General features: G+C 39.6%; 1 protein-coding gene across 4 annotated transcripts in view; it reads right to left on the bottom strand.

The window, feature by feature from the left end:
• The window catches only part of LOC125463382 (mucin-5AC-like), a 132692-nt gene that overhangs the window by 64724 nt on the left and 42252 nt on the right, over window positions 1-25716 (bottom strand). For 3 of the 4 annotated variants that reach the window (XM_059654644.1, XM_059654646.1, XM_059654647.1), the window contains exons 26-35: window positions 23502-23627; window positions 23162-23303; window positions 22559-22590; window positions 20554-20610; window positions 18818-18874; window positions 18124-18165; window positions 10335-10388; window positions 9384-9443; window positions 2049-2108; window positions 815-874 (exon numbers count right to left, since the gene is read on the bottom strand). In XM_059654644.1, the coding sequence (XP_059510627.1) occupies window positions 815-874; window positions 2049-2108; window positions 9384-9443; window positions 10335-10388; window positions 18124-18165; window positions 18818-18874; window positions 20554-20610; window positions 22559-22590; window positions 23162-23303; window positions 23502-23627 (690 nt within the window). The remainder of the gene's footprint in view (window positions 1-814; window positions 875-2048; window positions 2109-9383; window positions 9444-10334; window positions 10389-18123; window positions 18166-18817; window positions 18875-20553; window positions 20611-22558; window positions 22591-23161; window positions 23304-23501; window positions 23628-25716) is intronic. The other variant, XM_059654645.1, reaches the window with a different exon arrangement.

The raw sequence follows: 25716 nt of genomic DNA, 5'->3' as shown, positions 1-25716 counted from the left end.
CAAAGGAGCCTGGTTAAATCTTTTCAAGCTCATGGAAAAGAAAGTGATGTATGGGCATTGATAATAATTGGTTAACAAATAGAAAGCAGAAAGTAGGAATATGTAGATCATTCTCACATTGACAAGCTATAAGTAGTTGGTTGCTGGAGTCTCTTCTAAGCATGGCATATATAGAAACCTGGTTAACAATGATCTGCTTCGGCATTCTCAGCATACATGTGTGAATTGGAAATATTGTTTGACAAACTTGTCGTCTTCAGCCTTATATAAAGAAAAAGGGTGTGGTCATTAATGCTTATTTCAGAGTAATCCATTCATTTATGACAATTTTTCAACTACGTTTCTTTCCACTAAATTCTGTACAAGGATACACTGTATACAGGACACTGATTCATATCTTAAAACTATCTGATCATCAATTCACCATTTCTGGGCCAAAATCCTGCAAATTCCTCTCAGTTACGGCACTGAGTGTGCACATCACCACATGGTCTGCAGCCATTCAAAAAGATAGCTCTGCAGCACCTTCGTGAGGGGCATTAGTGATGGGCAATGAATGCTGATCTACCCAGTGACAACCCCAGCTGGTTAATGAGAAACAAGAAGAAATACCATTTCTAAAGCTTCCTAAAGATTGCATGTTAATGAGTGGAGATGCAAACATATTTAGAAAGTGAAATAAGAAAGCTATCTTTGGATATAGAGCTAAAATCCAAAATTTCATTGTCTGGTCAATAACAGACCACGTAGAGTCATAAAGTTAAACTCTTGTTGAGAACAACTTGGTCTTCAGTATAAAACCACTGTCTCTTACCTGGTAGGTAGCTGCTGGTAGATATGGTTGTAGTCATTCTCCCTGGGGGTGGTGTGGTTTCTATGGAGCAGAGAAAACATTTCAACCTGTTACACTGCACCCTGAGGCTCAATAGAATCAAATTGACAAAAAAATTCCTTACGTGAATGTCCTGTGTGGCACAAAACTTGTAAAAGCAAGTTTCCCACTATATCACAGTGATCAATAAAATTACATTCATTACAACAGGTGTGGAAAACCAAACAGTTGGCATGTCAATTCAAGAGATTTACTGGCGTTGCTGGTTTTCAATCTCCATTGACAACTTCTAACATTACAAATCTGGAAAAGGAAAATGGCAGTGAAATTAGATTGGGACATGGTACATCATAGTCCTACTGCCTAAGTTCACTCTTATTGAGCATTAAGTAAAAGATCAGCACAATATTTCACTGCCAGAATGACCTTGTGTCAAATTATGTTCTCAAAGCAGGATGTCACTCGTAATATTAAAGATCAAGGCAGCAGTTATCAACAGCCCACAGGAGTGAATTTGTTGAAATAAAGATCTAAGAAGGAGTCCAGAGACTGATTTTATCTATTGATAAGCTGTATGATCTTCTTAACATGTGATAAACATGACTGGTCGCCGAAAATGTGTTATATAATGAGAATGTATTATATAATGTATCCTTTCCAGTTGAAGTCGTGTATGCTTCATTCAACTATCAGGGATATGGGTGTGGCGGTTATTGGTCATGTCAAAATGATCCATTAATTCTAGGCAATTTTTAATATACATCTCTTTTCCACAAAATGTTGTACAAAGATTGAGATACCAAAACATTTCTTCAAACTATCTGATCATGAATTCACCATTTTTGTATCAAAATCCTGGAAATCTCTCTCAGTTACAGCACTCAGTGTGTATGTACACCACATGGACTGCAGCAATTCACGAAGAGAGCTCTGCAGCACCTTTGTGAGGGGAATTAGTATTGGGCAATGAATGCAGGTCTAACCAGCAGCTCCCACAGCTGGTTATTCAGAAACAGAAAGGAATACAATTTCTAAAGATTGTGCCTTAATGAATGAAAAGGCAAAATATTTAAAATGAGGAACAAGGGAGGGCAATTTGGGTGTAAAAATAAAATCAATGTATTGCTGTCTCGTCCATAATAGACCACATATATTTCAGAAGCAACACTCTTATTCAGCACAATTCAGTCCTCAGTGTAAAACCACCGTCCCTTACCAGGTATGTAGCTGCTGGTAGATGTTATTGTAGTTAATCTCTCTGGCGGTGTTGTCATTTCTACAGAGCAAAGAAAACATTTCAACCTGTTACACCGTACCCTGAGGCTCCACAGAGTCAGATCTATAGGCTTTGCTTCCTTTTGCACGTAGCCAAGTTAAACAATTGCAAACTTGAAATTATTTTCTCCTATATCAGTCCGCTCAATAACATTATTTTAGTCAAGAGCGATCACACTATTTAATAACTCATAATTCATTCTAACACTTCTACGATATCAGTGTTGCTGGAATAGTCATGCAGTTTGATGGAGTTTCTATAAATGTTCTGAGAATAAAATACTGTTGATGCTGGAGAAATTCAGCAGGTCTAGTAGCACCTGGTGAGAGAGAGAAGCACGGTTGATATTTCAAGTCTGATAACGCAGTTGCTCAGATCTTTAGCTTGCAATAGTCTGTGGCACATTCTCACATGAGATAGATGCAAACTGAACTGATAAAGAACAGTTCTGAAGATACTTGAACAGCAAGCTCAGTAATTGTATAAAGGGAGCACCTTGTGTATACTCCTGCACAGAACCAGAGGACAGAGAGTGAGCAGGGGATCCACATGTTCGGCTTTGAAAACAAAACTAATGAACTGACAGCACAAACAGAAATCAACAACTTTGATCTGAAATCATTACAGAAACTTAGCTTCTCGACAACATTGGTTGCTTCCAGAATATTGAAGGCTACAGGACATTTATGCAGGGAAGGAAGCTAAGTAACAGTGTAAGGATGGCTCTGCTACATAATATTAGTATCTACACAATTAAGACGGATCACCCAAGTTCAGAGAAAAATAATGTTGAAATGTTTTGGGTAGAGATATGATAAAGGAAGTAAGTCATTTGTGGGAGTGTTGTATAGGAACCCAACATTGGATGTGTTAAATACTAATGGTTAAAAGGTTAGTCAGACGAAGTTCATACAAATGCTAATCTAGTCAGAGATTTAGTCCATATTCATATCACAAAACCAACACACTGATTTCTTCCTCTCCACATTACGCACCCAATTCTCACCCCGTTATCCCTTAATTAACATAACTGTTACTTGTGCCCTCAATCCATTTGGTCGCAGGTATACTTGGCAGAATCTTGGCAGATAATAACAGGAGAAATAATGGGAGCTTGTCAGAAAGATATGGTGTTAATCATGGGGCTTTTAGCCACTTCATAGGCTGGAAGATCCAGGACAGCAAAAATAGCCTAGATTGAGAGTTCATAAAAATGTTTTCAGATCATTTCTTAGAACAGCGTGTTTTAGACAGAACCAGACCAGGCTGCAATAGACCTGGTTCTGTGCAATGAGATTAATTAATGCCCTCAAAAAAGGGAGGGTGCTCTTAGGTAACAACGATCAACAGATCAGTCTGAGGGAGAGAGGAATGGGTCTGAGACTATTTTTAAACCTTAAATATAAGCAATAATAAAGGCATGAAAGCAGAGTTGGTTGAAGTAAATTGGTGAATTTGATTGCAAGATAGCTTGGAGAAGTACAGTGGCTGACATTTAAGGGTGTATTTCAGAATACATAAAATAAACAAGTGATTATATAGGCATTGGGGAAAGTCCAGAGAAGGTTCACATTGTTGATCCCCGGTATAGAGAGTTAGCCTTACATGAGAAGTTGACTCAAATGGTACCTGTACTCTTTGGGAGTACAATGTGAGAGAATGAGAGGTGACCTTACTGAAATATCCAAGATTCAAAGGGGACTTGACAGGGTATAACTACAGATGTTGTTTCATCTGGTGAGAGTCTAGGACCACAGCACTTCATCTTAGTATTAGGTGTTAGCCTTAAAAGATAGAGATGATGAGAAATTCCTTGAGTCAGAGGATAGTGAGCATATAGAATTCTTTACCACAGTAGGCTGTAAAGGTAGGGTCATTCAGTATTCCCAAGTCTGAGATAGACAGATTTTTAATCAATAAGAGAATCAGGGCATAATGGGAAAAGGCAGGAAGTGGAATTTAGGCTTGTCATATGAGCCACAAACACATTAAATGGCAGCCCAGACTCAATAAGCAGAATAGCCTACTTCTTATGGTCTCACACAATCCAGCAAATAAGAGAAACTCTGAACAACAAACAATCTGTGGATAATGAAAAAGGTCAAACATGGCATTAACCATAAAGAAAAAAGCATAATGCAGTACAAGGTCAAGTGGTAGGTCAGAAGTTTGGATAAAACACAAAATAGAAAGGTGTAGGAAGTAAAGAAGCAGGGAAAATTTAGAGTCCAAAAGATGCAGGATAGAAGTCGCATTTCAGAGGGTAATATGAAATCAGGAAATATAAAGGAGGGATAAATTCAGACTCATTACAATCATCAGAGAAATGGTACTTAGTAAACTGTTGGAGCTACAAGTCATTAAGAGTTCAGTTCCTGATACACCTCACCCTAGAATCTTAAAGAAAGCAGCTTGTGAAATAGTTGATGAATTGGTTTTAATTTCCCAAATTTCTCTGGATTCAGCAGAAGTTCCATTGAATTGGCATTTTGCATGCATATCAAAAGCAAGAGGGCAGCTAGGGAAAGGGTGGTTCCACTCAAGGACAAAGGAAGAATTTATGGCTGGAGACAAATCATGTGGGGGAGGTCCTTAGTGAGTAATTTGCAGTAGTATTTATCAAGGAGAAGGCAAGGTGATGGTGAGATTAGGAAGGGGTATGTTGATATTTTTGGGCAAGTTGATACCAAGAAGGAAGAAGTGTTTGGTGTCTTGAAAAACATTAAAGATAGATAAATCCCCAGGGCCCTGATGGGATCTATCCTAGGTTACTGAGGGAGGCAAGGAAGGAAATTGCCGAAGCCTTAACAGAGATTTTTGGATCTTCCTTAGCCACAGGTAAGGTCCTAGAAGACTAGGAAATAGCCAATGTTATTTCTTTATTTAAGAAGAGCAGCAGGAATAACCCATGAAATTTTAGGCATTGTGCTTTGCATCAGTGGTAGGGAAATTAATGGAGAAGATTTTTAGAGATGGTATTGGAAACAAATGAACTTATTAGGGATAGTCAGCATGTTGTCATGGGAGAAGGTCTTGTCTCACAAATTTGATTGAGATTTTTGAGGAAGTTGCAAAGATGATGGGCAAGTGTAGGGCAGTAAATGTTCTCTACATGGACTTTACAAAAGCATTTGAAAAGGTCTTCCATGGTAGACTCCAAGTAAGTGTTGAGTTGGTAAGTTGGATACAAAATTGGCTTGGACATTGAAGACAGGGGGTAGTTGTGGAGGGGAGTAATTTTCTGGCTGAAGATCCATGACCAGTATTGTTCCGCAAGGGTCAGTGTTGAGACCCTTGTTGCTTGTAATGTATATAAATGACTTGGATGGAAATATCTGTGGTCTGATTAGTAAATTTGCAAACAACACAAAATTGTTGGAGTTGTGGACAATGAGGAAGATTGTCAAAGGACACAGCAGAATATAGGTCAGTTGGAACATTTGGCAGAGAAATGGCAACTAGAGTTTAATCTGGGCAAGTGTAAGGTGATACATTTTGGGCCATCAAAAGAAGAGGAAAGTATACAGCAAATGATAGGAGCATTGGCATACAGATAGATCGCAGAGTACCAGTGCGTTGCTCCCTGAAAGTGGCAAAGCAAATGGATAAGGTGGTAAAGAAGGCATACAGCACACTAACCTTCATCAGTCAGGGCATTGAGTATAAAACTTGGTAAGTCATGCTGCAACTCTATAAAACTTTAGTTAAGCCGCATTTGGAGTGTTGAGTGCAATTCTCGTTCTCACGCTATAAAAAGGACATGGAGGCTTTGGACAGGATGCAAAAGAGTTTTGCCAGGATATGTGATAATGGGAACTGCAGATGCTGGAGAATCCAAGATAACAAAATGTGAAGCTCAATGAACACAGCAGGCCAAGCAGCATCTCAGGAGCACAAAAGCTGACGTTTCTTGCCTAGACCCTTCATCAGAGAGAGGGCTGGGGAGAGCGTTCTGGAATAAATAGGGGGAGAGGGAGAGGTGGACTGAAGATGGAGAGAAAAGAAGATAGGTGGAGAGGAGAGTATAGGTGGGGAGGTGGGGGGGGGGTGGTCAGTCCAGGGAAGACGGACAGGTCAAGGAGGTGGGATGAGGTGGTAGGTAGGAAATGGAAGTGCGCCTTGAGGTGGGAGGAAGGGATGGGTGAGAGGAAGAATGGGTTAGGGAAGCGGAGACAGGCTGGGCTGGTTTTGGGATGCAGTGGGGGGAGGGGACAAGCTGGGCTGGTTTTGGGATGCGGTGGGGGGAGGGGAAGAACTGGGCTGGTTTTGGGATGCAGTGGTGGAAGGGGAGATTTTGAAGCTTGTGAAGTCCACATTGATACCATTGGGCTGCAGGGTTCCCGAGCGGAATATGAGTTGCTGTTCCTGCAACCTTCGGGTGGCATCATTGTGGCACTGCAGGAGGCCCATGATGGACATGTCGTCTAAAGAATGGGAGGGGGAGTTAAAATGGTTCACGACTGGGAGGTGCAGTTGTTTATGATGAACCGAGCAGAGGTGTTCTGCAAAGTGGTCCCCAAGCCTCCACTTGGTTTCCCCAATGTAGAGGAAGCTACACCGGGTACAATGGATACAGTATACCACATTGGCAGATGTGCAGGTGAACATCTGCTTAATATGGAAAGTCATCTTGGGGCCAGGGATGGGGGTGAGGGAGGTGGTGTGGGGGAAAGTGTAGCACTTCCTGCGGTTGCAGGGGAAGGTGCCGGGTATGGTGGGGTTGGAGGGGAGTGTGGAGCGGACAAGGGAGTCACGGAGAGAGTGGTCTCTCCGGAAGACAGACAAGGGCGGGGATGGAAAAATAGCTTGGGTGGTGGGGTCGGATTGTAGATGGCGGAAGTGTCGGAGGATGATGCGTTGTATGCGGAGGTTGGTGGGGTGGTGTGTGGGAATGAGGAGGATCCTCTTGGGGTGGTTGTGGCAGGGGCAGAGTGTGAGGGATGCGTTGCGGGAAATGCAGGAGACGTGGTCAAGGGCGTTCTCGACCACCATGGGGGGAAATTTGTGATCCTTGAAGAACATGGACATCTGGGATGTGCGGGAGTGGAATGCCTCATCCTTGGAGCAGATGCGGTGGAGGCGGAGGAATTGGGAATAGGGGATGGAATTTTTGCAGGAGGGTGGGTGGGAGGTGGTGTATTCTAGGTAGCTGTGGGAGTCTGTGGGCTTGAAATGGACATCAGTTTCTAGCTGGTTACCTGAGATGGAGACAGAGGTCCAGGAAGGTGAGGGATGTGTTGGAGATGGCCCAGGTGAACTTGAGGTTGGCGTGGAAGGTCTTGGTGAAGTGGATGAACTGTTCGAGCTCCTCTGGGGAGCAAGAGGCGGCGCCGATACAGTCATCAATGTAACGGAGGAAGAGGTGGGGTTTGGGACCTGTGTAGGTGCGGAAGAGGGACTGTTCCACGTAACCTACAAAGAGGCAGGCATAGCTTGGGCCCATGCGGGTACCCATGGCCACCCCCTTTGTCTGTAAGAAGTGGGAGGAATCGAAAGAGAAGTTGTTGAGGGCGAGGACGAGTTCGGCTAGGCAGATGAAGGTGTCGGTGGAGGGGGATTGGTCGGGCCTGCGGGACAGGAAGAAGCGGGGGGCCAGGGAATTGGAAGTTCTGGAGGAGGTGGAGGGCGTGGGTGGTGTCACGGATGTTGGTAGGATATTGCCTGGATGGGAGTGTATTAGTTATAAGGAGAGGTTGGACAAGCTCTGTTTGTTTTCACTACAGTGTCAGAGGCTGAAGGGTGACCTATTAGAAATATATTAGATTATGAGAGGCATGGATAGAATGGATAGTCAATATTTTTTCTGGAACATAACAATAACATCATTCTTGGTGCAGACATGGTGGGCTGAAGGATCATTGCCTGTGCTCTACTATTTTATGGACGACAGCAAATGTGACTCCTTTGTTCAAAAGGGCAAAAGTCAGAAAGCAGGAAGCTGTGGTACATTGTTTTAATATCTGTCATGGTGATGTGTTAAAAGCTACTTTAAAAGAAGTTGTAGCAGGATATTTAGATAAGATCAAACAGGCAGAATCAATAAGATTTTTTTAAAAAGGGGAATCATGTTCAACTAACGTTGGATCTCCTTGAAGTAACTTCAGAAAGAGGAACTGATGTATGTCCTGCACTTGGAATTCCAAAAAAACTTTGCTATAATGGCACATCACAGGTTGTTGCTGAAAATAAAACTCATGGTATTGTGGTAACATATTGGCATGGTTCTAAGATTGACTGATTAATTGGAAGAAGAGAGTAGCCCTGAATGAGTCTTTATTCAGGTTAGCAGAATGTATTGAGTGGAGAGGCACATGAATCAGAGCTGGGACTTAAAAATGCCGTGATGATGGGACAGAGACATGGTGGCCAAATTTTCTAATGACACAAAGGTAGGTAGGAAAGTCAGCTGTGAAGAGGACATAAGGGAACAACAAAGCTAGATTAAAAGTGAAAGGGCAAAGATCTAGAAAATGGAGGTTCATGTGTGAAAATGTGAAATTCTACATTTTGGCAGAAAGAATTAAAAAAAGCATGTTGTTATCTGAATGGTGAGAAATTACAATGCTCTGAGATACAAAGGGATCTAGCTTTCATTGTGCATGAGTCACAAAAGATTGGTACATAGGGACAGCAAGTAATTCAGAAAGGTAATAAAATGTTATCATATATTGCAATGAGATTGAATAGAAAAGTAAGGAATAAGCGTTACTTTACCGGTGAAATCACATTTACAGTACTATGTTTAGGGGCAGTCATCTTATTTAAGGACCAATATAAATATTGGGCCTGGTATCTTCCACCATTTAGAAGAATGTGCCTTGATTGAAGCATAAGATCTTGAGGGGTCTTGACAGGGTGAAGAGAGAGGGGATGTTTCTTTTTGAGGGAGAATTTAAAATTAGGGATCATACTTAACAAAAAGGAATCAATCATTCATTTAAAACAGACACAAGGGTTTTTCTTTTATCTCACAGAAGGCCGTGAGTCTTTGAAACTCAATTCATGAAAAGATATTGGAAGCAGAGTTCTTGAGTGAGGTAAAGGTAAATTCTTACTATACAAGAGGTTGAAATGTTATCAGGAATTGCGGGGGGGGAATGTGGATTTGAGGTCACACAATCAGATCAGCCATTATGTTCTGAAATAGTTGAGCAAGACTGAGAGACACAATGGCCTATTTCTGATCGTTATTTGTACACTCATTAGGCAAATGGAGTTAAAAAAGTATGTCTTTGCAGAAAACCTGGTCCTCAGTATAAAACCACTGTGCCTTACCAGGTATATAGCTGCTGGTAGATGTCATTGTAGTCGGTCTCCCTGGTGGTGGTGTGCTTTCTGTGAAACAAAGAAAACATTTCAACCTGTTACGTTGCACCCTGAGGGTCAAGAGAATTAAATCCAAAAGCTTTCCTTCCTTTTGCATGTATCCAACCCCAACAATTGTAAATTTGAAATTGTTTTCTCCCATCTTAGTCTGCTCAATAAAAATTATTTTAGCTAATTGCAACTGATCTGAAACCCTTACAGTCAGTATAACATTTGCTCTGTGTAAGAGGTGCCGGAAATGTTAGCTTGCAACAGCCAGTGGCATATCCCCATGTTAGACACGTGAGCATAATGAATTGATAAATAATGATCCTGAAAATACTCAGGCGGCAATTTGCAAATTAACGAGACAAACACGTTTGTGTCCGCCACACCCCAACCCCCACCATATATTGATAACTGAAACTGTATCAATGAGTAGGAAATATATTATAGCACACCCTTCTCACTTAGAGCTTTATATGCCAAGGGAATTCTTTTTTTATTCGTTCCTGGAACATCGGTGTTGCTGGCAAAACGAGCATTTATTTCCCATCACAAATTCTCAAAGTGCAGTTAAGAATCAACCACATTGCTTTGGTCAGGAGTAATATGTAGGCCAGACCAGGTGAGGATGGTAGATTTCCTTCCCTAACATCCATTAAATGGTTGTGGAAGTTGCTGCACATTGATGAACAATTCATCAGATTCCTGACTTGTATCCTATTCTGCCAAATGTCATGGCAGAAATACAATTTCCTTAAAGTTACTATGAGTTACAATAGTAAAGGCATAAGCATTTTAAAAATAAAAAGTAAGGAAAATTGACAATAAAAATGTGGAGGCTATAGTTTGTTACCTTTTCAAATGACAAACCACATACTCAACAACAACTCACTTGATGTGAAAGCTCTAACTTACCTGGTATGTAGCTGGTGGTAGACATGGTTGTAGTTGGTATCACTGGTGGTGTTTCTATAAAAGAGGTAAACATTCCATCAGAAAGCTCACCCTCTGAAAAATTAACTGTTTTCAACGCACCTGACATTTCCTGAAATGCTAAGCATCAGCAGAATTTCCTGTTTTATTGAAGATTTCTCAGTGCATGCAACCAATTGAATAAAAATAGCATATCTGAATGAAAGGTCTAGGCCTGAAATGTCAGCTTTCCTGCTCGGCTTGTTGTGCTCATCCAGCTCTACACCTTGTTATCTCAAATCTGAAATCTATTCACTTTTATCATTGTCTATTCACTAAAATCATTTCAGCCACGAAAGAACACAACATTTTTTTCTTATCTTATTCTAAGTTAATGTGAATGGCACCACGTATGTACTACTAATGTATACACTTTTCATTGTATTTTTACATCGAATACACGTGAAAATAAATGAAATAAAATGTCCCTTACATTCAGATCATGATTCCCTGAAATGAGTACCTGAGTTGTCAGGTAGGTTTGAGTGTTGGTTATTGTAAATATTAGTTTCCAGTGTCTGGTGGAATCAATAGGTAGATCCACATTGACATGATTTGCCCAGATAAACTCTAGTTCTGGAAATGTTCAGGCAATAAATCACAACTTACCATAGGAAAGAAGTGTGATAACAATGGATATGAGCACCATGTGCTTTTCTGTCTGTGCACCAGCCTCCAAATAGACATAGTCTATCTGCCAGGCCAAGGTCGTGGAGACTCTTGGTGTACTACTTCTTTATGACAATGTTGTCCCCTTCTTGTACTGACCTTGTAAGTGGCAAGAGAAGCTTTCCTCATTTATAAGGCTATGTGAGAGCTTTCGGCAGAAGCCATTTCAAGGCCTGGATATTGGACTTTTTGCCACTCTCAGAGTTGAGAGAAGTGTACCATTTGAGTGATTTTTCATGTCCAGGGTTTACTTTAACCGAGGAACATATAAACAGTTACTATGAATCTCTGATTACTCGTAATTTAAAAAAAAGTCTTTTTATTAAATTTGTCATGGGATATGGGAGTTCCTAGCCAGCATTTATTGCCCACTCCTAATTGCCCCTTGATCTGAGTGGCATGTTAGTGCTATTTCAGAGGGCAATTAAGAATCAACCACAACACAGTGTGTCTGATGTCACATGTCAATCTGATGAGGTTAGGACAGCAGACTTAGACTCAGAACTGTACAGCATGGAAACAGACCCTTCAGTCCGGTTCCATTTGCCAGCATTTGGCCCATATCCCTCTAAACTCTTCCCATTCGTATACCCATCCAGATAACTGTTAAATGTTGTAATTGTACCAGCATCTACCACTTCCTCTGGCAGCTCATTCCATACACACGTCACCCTCTGTGTGAAAAAGTTGCCCCTCAGTTCCCTTTTAAATTTTTCCCCTCTCACCTTAAATCTACTCCCCTTGTCCTACACTCGCCCACCCAGGGAAAAGACCTTGGCTATTCACTGTACTTATCGTTGAGTCCTGCCCTTTCCAAAATGCAGGACCCCACATTTATCAAAATTAAACTCCATCTGCCACTCCTCAGCCCATTGGCCCAACAGATCAAGATCCCATTGTAGTCTGAGTCAACCTTCTTCACTATCCACTACACCACCAGTTTTGGGGTCATCTGCAAACTTAGCAATCAAACCTCCTATAGTCACATCTAAATCATTTCTGTAATTGACGAAAAGCTGTTCCTCACTCATTAGTGAGCCAGAATGGGTTTTTACAACAACAGACAATAGTTACATGCTCATCATTGGACTAGCTTTTTATTTAATTCAAATTTCACAACCTGCCGGGGTGGGATTCAAACTCCAGGACATTAATCTGGAATTCAGGATTACCATTATCATTCTGCTACTGCTTCCACTTTGCGTTTTAAAATACATCAAACGACATATACTGGCTTTTGACAAAAGTCAGCTGAGTCATTTGGGATGTAAAATACGCAGCGATTAATTATAAATAAATCTGCCTCAGGGGGCTGAATCTTGTCATATTTCAGCTACGTGTCAATTTCATAGACTTTCTTGGAAGGTTTCTCTCCATGTGGCCCAATGAGCTTGCTCGCCATATTGTCTCAAACACACCTCATTAACTACGTGCCTAGACCCTAACGGCAGCACAGAAGAATGTGGTCCTCTTTTTTTTTATTCATTCATGGGATGAGGGCGACACTGGCCAGGCCAGCATTTATTGTTCATCTGATATTTAACTGCCCTCTCGGCAATTAAATGTCAATCACATTGCTGTGGGTCTGGAATCACCTGTAGACCAGACCAGGTAAAGATGGTAGATTTCCTTCCCTAAAGGGCATTGGTGAACCAGATGGGATTTTCCTCACATCCAGTAATGATTTCGTGGTCATTATTAAACTTCTATTTCCCAATTATTATGGAATCAAATTCCACCATCTGCCATGGTGGGACTTGAACCCAGGTCATTACCTGGATCTCTGAATTAATAGGCCAGCAATAATACCACTAGGCCATAGTCTACCAATTCCCCCTTGACTAACAGTGGAGGCCAGACTCTGCCAGCCTGGTCCAGGTCATTGTGGTCTCAGCTATCTGGAGGCCAACACTGTGGTAGGATCAACACACATCTCCACTCTGCCAAGGAAAGAGCCACCATCCTCTCTATGCTACCTCTCAGTCACTGTCTCTCTCTACTACCACACGCACTTCCCTCCAACACTTGTGCTCTTTCACTCTCAATATAGCATGCAGCATCTTTCCTCACTTATAGTCACACACCCGTGGACTTGTCACCACCACTCTACATGCCCTCTATACTGTAAGAGATGTTCCCTCCAGCTATACCAGCACTAACAGCTGTATCATTCACTTTCATCTCACTCAATCCCTCCCTTTCTGTCATTCCAGGAGAGAACAACCCACAATAAGATAAAAAGTGTCAAGACACATGGTGTGCTGCCCAACATTCTGCTCCTCAACCCTTTGAAAAGGGAATCTTAACTGTACTGAGCAGCAAACTTACCATGTCCAAGCCTCTGAACTGATAAGGCTGCGACACGACTTGTTGTACTCAAGGGTGCTTCCCTTCATTTGACTTGACAGAGGACTGCTGATAGCTATGGACAAGCTTCTTGGCTTTTTTGTTGGAGCTCAACGGCAAGGCAAGACAAAAGTAATGTGAGCCTGGTAGCTCTGGTTGAGGAGGCAAACAGCTAAAAAAGTAAGGGAAGGTGAGGCAAGGCCAGATGCTGTCAAGGTCAATATCCAGGTGGCAGCAATGGTGAGTAAGCAGGAAGAGAGAAAGTGAACTGCCCGGATGCAGCTTATTCCAGCCTGAGAGTTGGGTGCCTGTCCCGGTGTCCAAAGTATCCTTGCAATAGCGCTTCAATAGTAGTTACTGACATGCCCCTAAGTGCAGCTTTAAAGTGCAAAAGCATTCTATAGTTGGAACAGAAAGAGGAGGAAAGGCAAGTACTGAATTTAACATGCAAGTTGTACAGAGGGATATAAAGAGGTTGAGTGGGTGGGTAAAACAGACAGAATATAATGTAGGGAAGTGCAAGGCTATGTAATTTGTCAGTAAGATTAGAGAAGCTGAATATTATTTAAATGGAGAAAGACGACAGAAAGCTGCAGTGTGGAGACATTTGGGGTTCTTCATGTATAAAATCACAAAAACAAACTAGCAAAGTTCACTAGGTAATAGAGTAGACAAATGAAGCAGTGGCCTTCATTTTGAAGGGAATGAAGTATAAACATAGAAAGGTTTTTCTAAAATTATACAAGGCATGAGTCAGACCATACCAAGATCATTGTGAATAGTTTGATAAGCAAAGATAGACTGGCATTGAAGGCAGTCCAGAGAAGGTGCGCTAGGTTGGTTCCAGGTATGTAGAGACTATATTACAAGTATGCATTGGAGCTTAGAAGCATGACAGGTGACCTTCTTGAAACAAATAAAAGAGTTTAAGGAGGCTTGACAGGGTAGATGCAGAGAGATTGTTTCCCCTTATGGGAGCAGAGGATATAATATCAGAGTAAACGGTTGCACCTTTACGGCAGTGATGAGGAGGAATTCCTTCTTTCACAGGATAGTAGCCTGGTTGGATTCTTTACCACAGCGGATTTTCAAGATTGGGTTGTTAAGTCTATTCAAGGCTGAGACTGATAAATAATTTAAAAACCTAGGGGATGAAATGTTCTAGGGATTAGGCAGGAAAGTGGAGTTTATTAGATTAGCTATGATCTCGCTGAATGGCTGAGCAGACCTGATTGACTGAATGGCCTACATATTTTCCTGTGTTTACTATATTACAGCAAGGTGCCATGAGGGGATTGAGAATTTCGCAGCAATCAGATACCAGCATCCATACACATGCATACATGGAGCTGATGTCCTGACGTGTGTCCTTAGACAATATTACTGGGTATCCAAAATAGCAGCCTAGAGGAGCAAACAGTGAGCTGACGTCACCATCTACCTGCTCTGACTTTCAGGTCAGGAACTCTCAACTTCTAGTTTCTTCAAGGTGTAGTAGGAAAGGATAGCAAGTTGTTTATTAATGAGATGAGATTTGTAGTTAATGAGGTTGATAACAAGCAATAATCTCTGTTAATAGACAACTCGCTGCTCCCTGGAGAGAGTCAGGTCTCAACACCTGGAAAAAGAAGATCCTCACCACATCGGAAAAGGCCTTATTGGTGTTCTCACGCATATTTCCCAGATTTCTCAACATGGTCCAGGTCTTTCAGGCCCCTATAGTATTTCTCCTTGATTAAAAATTTAAACTTGATAAACAACACTGTTCTGAGCACAATGAATCTCAATACATTTAGATGATTGATCCTGATATGGCCACATCATTTGTTATATACTAATCAATGTTGGCAGGGTTTTAACCTGTTGTCAATCATTTAATTTAGAAAAATCTTTCTTCTCTCTCCAATCATAGGTGACAACACCATGGCACCTTTGTAAAAGATGATGATATATCTCTTTTTGCTATTATTTTCTCTAAATTAAGCAATTTTCCCCCAATATCAGATAATAGCATATTCACTTCAAAAGCTTCAACTATTTATCAGTATTATTGATGTGCCATTTATAGCTTAATCTTTTTAACATAGTTTTGGTAAGCATGTTCTCCTTAAGATAAAAAGCAGACACTTCTTAATTACCAGAGGTGCTTGTTGTAGGCAGGCTAGTCGTGAGGGTTTCTGTAGCTGGCTCACAGCAAACACGAATTCTGGTGTAAGAACACTGGTTGGCATCCAGCAAATCATCATCATTGTCAGAAGGAATAGGCCCCACATCTTCTTCACAGGTGATACTGACTTCTGATTCACTTATTGCCTCAGGATTTTCGATGCATTGACACTGAATATTACCAATCTTATAAGATGTGGAAGGGCACAGTTCATTGCGTACATAGTCTAGCGATGCAGTATCATTTGGGTTTACATTTATCACTGTGTAGTCATCAGACCAAGAAGACCAAATGCCATTGCAAGGCAATTCTGCAGTGGAAAGAATTTACTTTTAATCCATCCATAAGTTTGATATTTATCAGGAAGTACACACACAAGGATACAGCACTTCCAAGCTTGTGTTTCTAGACAAATTGCAAAAGACCTTTTTTTTGTTTGGGAGTCAACATGCAAAAGTTTTCCATTAGTCATACAGAGAATAACAATTGTCACATTGTGACATCACATCAAAGGCTTTCATAAGATTATAATGCTTTTGTGCTAGTATGCAAGCAATAAGATTTATCCAATCTTTGTAAGAGAAAAAAGTACAAGGAAGAAAAGAGTTGTATTTACAACGGCACATTTAGGACCACAGGACATCCCACAGTGCTTTACAGACAATTAAATACATTTTTCAAAAAACATTGCTGTCATAATCCAGGAAATACAATGATCAATCATCAATTTGCACACAGCAGAGTCCCACAAACCACAATACAATATTAACCAGATGATGTGACAAGCCCACACAAAGGGAAAGAAAATCCTAGGCAAAAGCTTTTTGACAAGCAACAAAACAGATGTGACAACTGCTTAAATCTAATAGACATTGTGAAGAGGGATGGGGATGGCCTGTCAACATGCCATCAGACCATTCTTCTAATTGTACTACTCCTTCAAGAATGTGAATTTTTGTTTCAAATCACAGCCTGCTTTTACTGTTCCTGAACATGTCAGATCTGTCTTTCATAGTTGGGTCAAATGCCCTTGCAGAAGGTAACAGAGCTCTGCATTTCTTCACAGCTTGCCCAAGAAGTCAGTTCCCTGTTTTTATTGCCAAACTGACGTGCCACGCCCTGCAAAACTGTTGGCATCATTCAGTGGTGTATTGACCGATGATTTTAGTTTGAATTAATTTGATCACTGTCAGGGGCTAAAAGAAGATTGCCCAGAACTATTGTCAAATTGACCGGTGCAGAACCAGCTCAAGGGAGTAAGAAATAAATCTAGTACAGGCTCTAGGCCAATGTTGTAAAAAGAACAATTCTGTCAACTTGTTTTTTAAGTATATTGAAAGTCAGTACACATATTGAGTAGTAACAATCTGGAATCTAACGTTTGAAAAGATCATGAAAGCATGTTTGATAGAAGTTTCAAGAGAAATTAGATAAATGCTTGAAATAAAAAGAACATCGGAAATAGAGAGATACAGCAGATCACTGCAAAGAATTGATCAGCTCATTCAAAAAGCTGACACAAATATGATTGTCTGGATTTTCAGGAGCGAATGGGAATTAAATGTTATCGTTCCTGCCTCACAGTTCTTCAGCTCCGTCCCATCTCCAAGCCATTTTGTTGATGTGAGATTGGAAGCCACTAGGTGCATATACTGTATCGCTGATATGCAAAAGTGATCTTTTTTATTCTTTGATGGAATGTGGGTGTCTCTGGCAAGGCCGGTGTTTATTACCCACCTCCAATTCCCTCAAACTAAATTACATACTAGGCCATGTCAGAGAGCACTTAAGACTCAATCACATTGCTGTGGATCTGAGCTCACATGCAAGCCTGCAAATTTCTTACCCTGAAAGGAAACTAATGCAATATGAAGGGCTTTTATGAAAATTGATGGTAGTTTCATAACATTAGCTTTCAAGTTCCCAATTTTATTAATTGAATTTAAAATTCAATTACAATAGCTAGTGTGGAGTCTGAACCCATATCCTAAGCATTAGCTAGCTCTCTATACTATTAGTCCAGTCACATTACCACAGTACCATTCTCACGCCCAGTTAAGATTGGCAGCCATACAGGCTGAGAGACCAGCATTCCAAACAAGCCTAAAGGCCTTCTCTATCTTTTTTGGGTGCAGGACCAATCATAATTTTCTCTGGAAAAGGGTCTCCTTTTCTCCAAACAGTAGCCTGGCTGCTGAATTTTTTTAATTAACCACTTAAAAATTTCTAAAGCAGGATTTTGATGTGTCCCAATCCCTTGCCTACAATTACAGCCTGCTGCTTCCCTGAAGCTGAAATGGCTTTGATTGGGGTGGGCTTTTGTTGGAAAACCAATCTTTCATTGGATACTGAAACTGCCCGTTAGCTATTAGTTGAACACCTCAGGCAAATCAAAACTGAGTCACTGCTTCCTCCTTTGGACAAGCCTGAGTCTCAGAAACAGATCTGACCTCTGTTTCATAACCCAGAGAGAAAATCCAGCTCGATGAGTCAAATAGTCTCCTGGGTGCTCTGGTTGATGAAAATTCCATGAAGGAAGACATCACTCACCTGTCGAAGTTGTTTCCCATATTATTCTTGTAGTTGTCTCTTCTGAAGAAAAAAAAACACATTCTTAACCACTAGGTCCAATTTGAAATGCATACACTGCTGAGAGGATCTCACTTGTATTCACAACTGTTGAGGACAGTATTCACTTCTGTTACTTATAGATTCCTTTATTTCTTCCAAAATTCCCCTCCAAGCCACCCACCATCCTGGCTTGGAAATATATTGCTGCTCCTTCACTGTCACTGGGCTAAAATCCTAGAATTCCCTCCATAATGACATTCTGGATCAACTCACACCAGGTGGGTTCAAGAAGGCAGCTCACCACCACCTTCTCAAGGGCAACTAGAAATGGGCAATAAATGCTGGCCAGCCAGCAACACCCACATCCCACAGGGGGATATAAGTAAAGAAATGTCTTTCCAAGTCTGTTCTGATATCTATCATGAATGACACCCAGTACCAGCTTTTATCTGACTTCCAGTGAGAATGCTTAAAGGAACAGATTGTTTGTACTAATCTACAGAAATGAAAATAAATTCCATCAGTCAAATGAAGGTATTAATTCTTCAAAATAAAAAGTTTAATATTTGAAATATAGCAATCATGAAGTATGAACCTCCGGTTATTGATACTGAGGGGTATAGTTTCAAAGTAAATATGTTGTCTTCAACTCAGAGATGTTAATCATATTTACCAATTCTGTTGGTTGTAGCTGACAAAGGTGTTGGCTTCACTGTTGTTTTTAATGATACTAAGCAACAACAGAAAAAACAGGTTAAAATATTGGCCACATTTTTATAGTAAATCCTTGCAGCTTTGCAGACCTGTAATGATAATCTACCCTGAGCCATACAAGGGCTTAACTGGCAAGATGCTCACCATTTTGCCATATCTTCCAAAAGTATCACCTAGAAATAAAGTTAACATTTCAGAACATTTTCAAACATTTCAATAAATGCTATATATGAACTGTTATTTCCCCTTTCCACTGCCTGATGTTCTGAACGCTTACAGAATTTTACATTTGTAATTTAAAGTTTATAGCATTTCCAGTTTTATTGTCTTCAAACAATTTCTCCACTTTTCCAATTATTTTTCTCCTGAGAATTTATTCTTAAGAATCTGCACCTAGATATATTTGTACCTGAGATAGCACCGCAACGCTGTGACATGTAAACGTTTCACTGCACCCATTTGAGTACAGGTGACATTCAATTCAATTCAATTCAATATTTTGTTACATATAAACTTCTGGCTGGCCAACCAACACTCTGTGCAACAAATGACAAACAATATTCATCTCAATCTTCAATCCACGAAGGCCTTGGGAGTGTTCTGGTGTACCAACAACAACGAAGCATACATCACTGATACCCCATTATGAATATAAGTTAACCTGCTGATTATTCAAATTAGTCCATTTCTGCAATTTGGGACATGGTCCCATCAACACTTAAAATCGTGTAAAGGAAGGTCGCTAGATAAGTTCAGCCCCAACAGCACCTAAGAAGTTTCCAGGACAATCCAGGACAAAACAGCCCACTTGATTGACACTACATCCACAAGCATCCATTCCCTCCACCACTGATACTCAGTAGCAGCAGTGTGTACTCTACAAGATGCACTCCAGCAATTCACCAAAGATCCTTAGACAGCACCTTGCAAACTCACACCTACTTCCATCCAAAAGGACAAGGGCAGTAGATATATGGAAACGCCACCACCTGCAAATTGCCCTTCAAGCCAGTCACCATCCCAACTTGGAAATATATCACTGTCCCTTCACTGTCACTGGGTTAAAATCCTAGAATTCCCTCCATGATGACATTCAACTCACAGCGAGTGAACTGCAGCAGTTCAAGAAGGCAGCTCACCACCACCTTCTCAAGAACAACTAGAGACGGGCAATAAATGCCTGTCAGCCAGCGACACCCACATCCCACAGGGGGATATATATGAAAGAAGTGTCTTTCCAAGTCTGTCCTGATGAAGAATGTGCAAAACCTCTGGTCCAGAACGTCCAAGATAAGCTAATACTCTGTAACTGTTACCATGGAACACTGTCAAACCCTTTTGAAATATTTGGACTTATTAATGCAACAGTACTATCAATACAACAGAAGGAGTAGCATATTTCATACATTCTCCTTGCTAGAATGAATGTATCCGTAATGAATCACACCCAGTACCAGCTTTTATCTGACTTCCAGTGAGAACACTTAAAAGGAACAGATTGTTTGTACTAACCTACAGAAATGAACATAAATTACATCAGTCAAATGAAGATATTAATTCTTCAAAATAAAAGGTTGGATATTTGAAATGTAGCAATCATGAGGAAGTATGAACTTCAGGTTACTGATAATAGGGGGTATAGTTTTAAGGTAAGTGCCTTCAACTCATAAAATAGAGATGTTAATCATTATTTACCAATTCTGTTGGTTGTAGTGGATGGAGGTGTTGGCTTCACTGTTGTTTTAGGTGGTGCTAAGCAATGACAGAAAAAAAAATTAAAATATTGGCTACATTTTTACAGTAAATTCCTGCAGCTTTGAAGTGAAAGGCTGATTGCAGACCTGCAACGATAATCTACCCGGAGCCACACAAGGGCCTGGGATAGCAACATGCTGAGCATCTTTCTAGTCACTGGAGCAGCACTCTTTAACTTCTCTACTTATTGATAAATATAATCTTTATTTCTTACCTTCTCCAACAAACTTCGAGGACGGGGTACAATTTCAAAACCTGAAATCCTTCTAAAGAACCTTGTCCAACTCTTCATACATGCACTCCAAAAATGAGTAGCAGGGCACTATTTAATAACTGGAGTCTTTTGGAGAGCCTTAATTCTATCCTCGACAAATGTTCACTTTCATGCCCTTCAAACAGGAGCACTCAGATAATAATCAGGAGCAATAATGCTGATCCACTTTATCTTCCCAAACGTAGTGGAACTGAATTGACTTGCTGACTCTTTTGCACTTGCCTTGCTGTGGTTGGTTAACACAATGTTGACACCCATAACTTTCAGGGGTAAGAAAACTACATTTCAAATACCTAGGCTCATTGAATAAAAAAATACACTCTTCCTCTACCTTTGGTATAGTTTATACTGATGAAAGTGTTCCATTTCATAGGCTATTTTGTTTGTTACAATACGATACTGTCATTTTATTCTGTTAACTTCTAAATGGTTTAAGGGTTATCAATAATACTTGTTTGTGTCCTAACAGCACTGGCTCTATAAATTCATTAACAGGTAAGAATTAATGATTAAACCAAATGGCAAATACTTTTAAGATAATAAAATGTGAGGCTGGATGAACACAGCAGGCCAAGCAGCATCTCAGGAGCACAAAAGCTGACGTTTCGGGCCTAGACCCTTCATCAAATACTTTTAATCTGTTTTTATATGAATCAAATTTAATTGTTCAAGTATTGTATGATTATAAAGGACTTTACTTTGCAACTTCCCTGTACTGTACAATTCAGCTGATACATGATGGTGACGCTGGGGATGAAGTGCCTGGTAAGCCTTTACCGTTTGAACCCAAAAAAGTCCAAATACTACATTTTTAAAACTAAAAGTAAATCATAGATAATATCTTCAAACAAGAAGGTACACAAAATAATACAATAGAAAATTAAATTACCTTGAATGTAAATATTGTTACAAATGACGATACATCTGAAAATGTTATTTCTGACAGTGTAACTACTGATATAAAATATATACTAAATTAGACAAATCACAATCCTGACTGTTGAAATTTGTTTTACTCCTTGGTCATTAATCGACTTAAACATGATGAGCTGATCTGTTACTGCCTATTTTACTCCAAAGGAGAGACAAAATTCTGCTCCCTCAAAGGTTGAAAGCTCAGACAGCAACTTCATGTACTCCGCAATTATGAATCTTGAATGTGGGTTGTTATTGATCCACAACAGTGCGGTAGAACTGGATGAGCATCCTCACTTCTCCCAGTTCCACATAAAAACAAATAACAAAGATTGAATTTTTTTTGTTTGAAGTCTCAAGGGGTCCCTTTACATATCACTGGTTTGATGGCATTGCAAATCAGAAGGTCTAAGTGCCCTTAGGGATGGTACATTGCAGTCCTAACTTGCTTCTGTTAGCATGCAGTCCCCTCACCATCACTGTTAATTAATGGATGTCACATGGACTGATTTTCCACTCCATGAACCCCTATCCTAGCAAGATAAGGCTAAAACTCTAAGGAAAATTTTACTTGCCTGACCTCCTCTGATTCTGCCAACTTCAGCAACAAAGATCATTAGCCCACAGGCCTTTAAGATCAACAGTCCTTTAAATACTACACAAAACTGTTAGTGGCACCATTATGTAGGAATGTAGTAACTGCAGCTGAGCACCTATTCATTTTATTACACATTTAATATTTCAAGATTTACTAACCTCTGCATGTGACTTTCCCATTCTTGCATTCACTAGACAAAACATTGCAAAATAGGTTAAGTAGATTTGGACAAGCTGGATAACAAGGTTCTCAGTTGTTTCACCTGCTAATTACCACTAGAATTATTTATTTGACATATAGCTTATTATTTTACATGCTCATTGGTGTTGTCTTAAAAATCCTTAAATCTGTTACATCAAGTGGACATTTCTTTGTGCTAATATGTCAACATTTCTAAAGTAAAATGTATATCAAAGAAGTTTAACATTTCACAGTTTTAACTTTCTTCCATTTCCTGATGCATGCAGCTTTTCCCAGAGAAGTGGAATTTCCACTTTACCAAAATAATGCTTTACCTCCAACCTCTAACTTCAACAGCCTCATAAGGAGTCCAAGAGCTGTATGGAATTGCGAACATCCTGTACTAACTTTATAACATGTAACATCATCTAACTGAATATTTAAGTAATCATTTCCTTGTAACATTTTACACAACATTTTTGTTTTAATAAAAGAGAAAACAGAACGTTAGAGTCATTCGATAAAACATTTTTTCATTCATTGCTGACATGAACCAAAAATTAAATGCATTTAATACATACCATTCCTCACAGTCGTTGCTTGTTGTTTCACCTGGTTGCAGTATTTTCCCATTATAATAACAAGTGCATTCTGTCACATTTACACATTTCATTTTGTTTTCATCCAGATAAGGAGCATTCTCTGGACATTTTGCATAACAGCCTACAGTTAATTTTTGAAAAAAAGTTGTAATATGAATAAAATCACACCAGTTAGTTTTTTTTTTAAAAATCCATGTTTTGTCATATAGATTATGAAAACATTTCATAATTAGAACACTTTGTAAACTCAAATTGGCATTTGCAAATCAACCTTAATGTACAACCAATGGTTAGGGAAGTAGTAAGAATGAAGCAGAACCTTCAAGTACAGCAGAGAACTTCTTTCCTATGTAATGGTCTGAGCAGGTTTTTGTTGTTAATGTACCACAAGGTCGATAGTGCCAGCTGCATTCCCCAGGAGTGTTATAATAGTCACAATATACAGCTACAAGATAAACAATAAAGATAGTTATCCTTCAGTGATTTCTTTCAGCTTTATCCATTCATACCCTTGTTGTACATGATTATTATATTTTCCATGGTGATGTTAATGGCCAGTCTTAAGCCAAACTGGTTCAGATTTAGTGGTAAGAAGAATGTTGTGTCCATTGGTCGTACCATTTTTTTAAGATGTAAATTAGACATCGGCTTCCTGCTTCCACTCAGACAATAATTAAATGTAGGAATAAGGATTTGTCCTGGTACTTCAGAAACTTTGCTCAATATCTTGCTGGGAGACGTGACATTGAAATACACAAATGACATGAATTTGTATTACTAGATGTCCACTTCTCCCAAAATGATTTAGACTTAGCCATTTCAGTGCAAGTGAACTTTCAGTTACTGCCAAACAACATCTTTAACATTGAAATTAACTTTTACACAAAGGAGTCCCATTCAGAGTTTATTATTGGAAATTTTTTAAAAGTTTAACATTTTTGTTCTGACCCTTCTCCTTCACTCTTAATACCATATTCTTTCGTCTCTTTATTTGGCTTTCTGCGCATGACTTCACTTTCAATTAAATATTCTAAATTGCACTTTCTGATTTTGACTGACTGTGATTATGTAAGGATTTATCAATGCATTTTAGGAAGAGAGACATGCAGTTACCTTTGCACAATGACACCAATGCCCTGTGAAGGATGACAGGCTGAAATGGCTTTCTTATTACTGCAAATTGCAGTGCAAACACCCACAGAGAATCTGTCCACAACAGTTAACCTGTCATTCCTCAATGAGCACATAATTCAGACCAACACTTTAATCTATCAGGTATACAATGTACTCTCAAGATCAAGGCTTAATTGTGACTGAATAACTGGGTTTTTGTTTCCATTTGGCCGCAGTAGAAGCATTTTCATTTTATTGTGACATTACATTATCATATTCATATTTTGTTTCCTTGATTAGTATTAAATGCTTGCTTAGTTCTACACTGAATTTTATTTTATTTTTAATTTAAGGTCTGCAAGAAAACGGTAAAGGAAGACATTCCAGGTTAAAGTTAGGTTGGGAGGTTTGGAATGAAAAGTGAGTGACCGTGTAGATTTTGTTAAAATAAACAGTCAGAGTCTGATAGTGTTATGCTAGGAATGTGGAAAAGGTAATGGGTGGACATGGGATACCAGTGATGGTCTTTGGGAGAGATGGGGGTGTAGTGGCAATGTCTGTAGATTAGATATCTAGAGGCCAAGACTAGTGTTCTAGGGACGTGAGCTTGAATCCCATCACCCCAGTGAGTGGAATAGAAGTGCAATTAAGAAATCTGGAGTAATAAAGCGAACCTCAATAATAATGACTGTGAAAGCTAACCATCATGAAAACCTATTTGATTCACCTGTCTCCCTTAAAGAAGGAAATCTGCAGTCTTCACCTAGTCTTGCTCGCATCTAACGCAAGATTTTTGAAGGAACTTGATAGCTTTGAGAGAAGTATTTGATGGGTCTAGTGGGATGCAAGTTACAGAATGGTACTGAGAAAGAGAGTTTAATGGTTTGATGTTTTTTTCCCCCTTAGTTAAAGAAACTAAAACCATTTCTCATGCTACCGTCAGGAAATCAGTAGAGAGTTTTTTTGTCAAAAGGCAGAGTATCAATGAAGTTCATGAGGAAAGATAATGAGGAGTTCAGGTAAGGTATGGGATTATCAGGAGTTAAGGGAGAGACGATATGGTAACACATTTCTGTACTGATCATTCTAGCTATTTGAGTAGCTTGTATTTACTTATTTAATAAGGGTTACATTGTTACAACCCTACATGTTAATATTACGTTTCTGTACTGAGCAGTAAAGTTAAATGCCAAATCCAAAACCCAAGTGAAAATCCAAAGCAGGTGTGATATTTGATGCATGCCCTTTATAAGCAAGATGGAATATCGACTAGATTAATGGAATATGAAATACAAAAAGAAAACATTTCTTTCGTAACTCTACGCTTTATTGTAAATTTTCAGAAAGTTTCTGGAGCATAATTTCTAATTTGTATATTGGTCAATTACTGATATCCATTCATTTACTTCCATTGATTCAAT

This window comes from Stegostoma tigrinum, chromosome 25 (assembly GCF_030684315.1).
Source record: "Stegostoma tigrinum isolate sSteTig4 chromosome 25, sSteTig4.hap1, whole genome shotgun sequence".
Taxonomy (NCBI): domain Eukaryota; kingdom Metazoa; phylum Chordata; class Chondrichthyes; order Orectolobiformes; family Stegostomatidae; genus Stegostoma; species Stegostoma tigrinum.
Note: the sequence above shows the minus strand (reverse complement) of the source record. Positions and strands in the feature narration are given on the sequence as shown.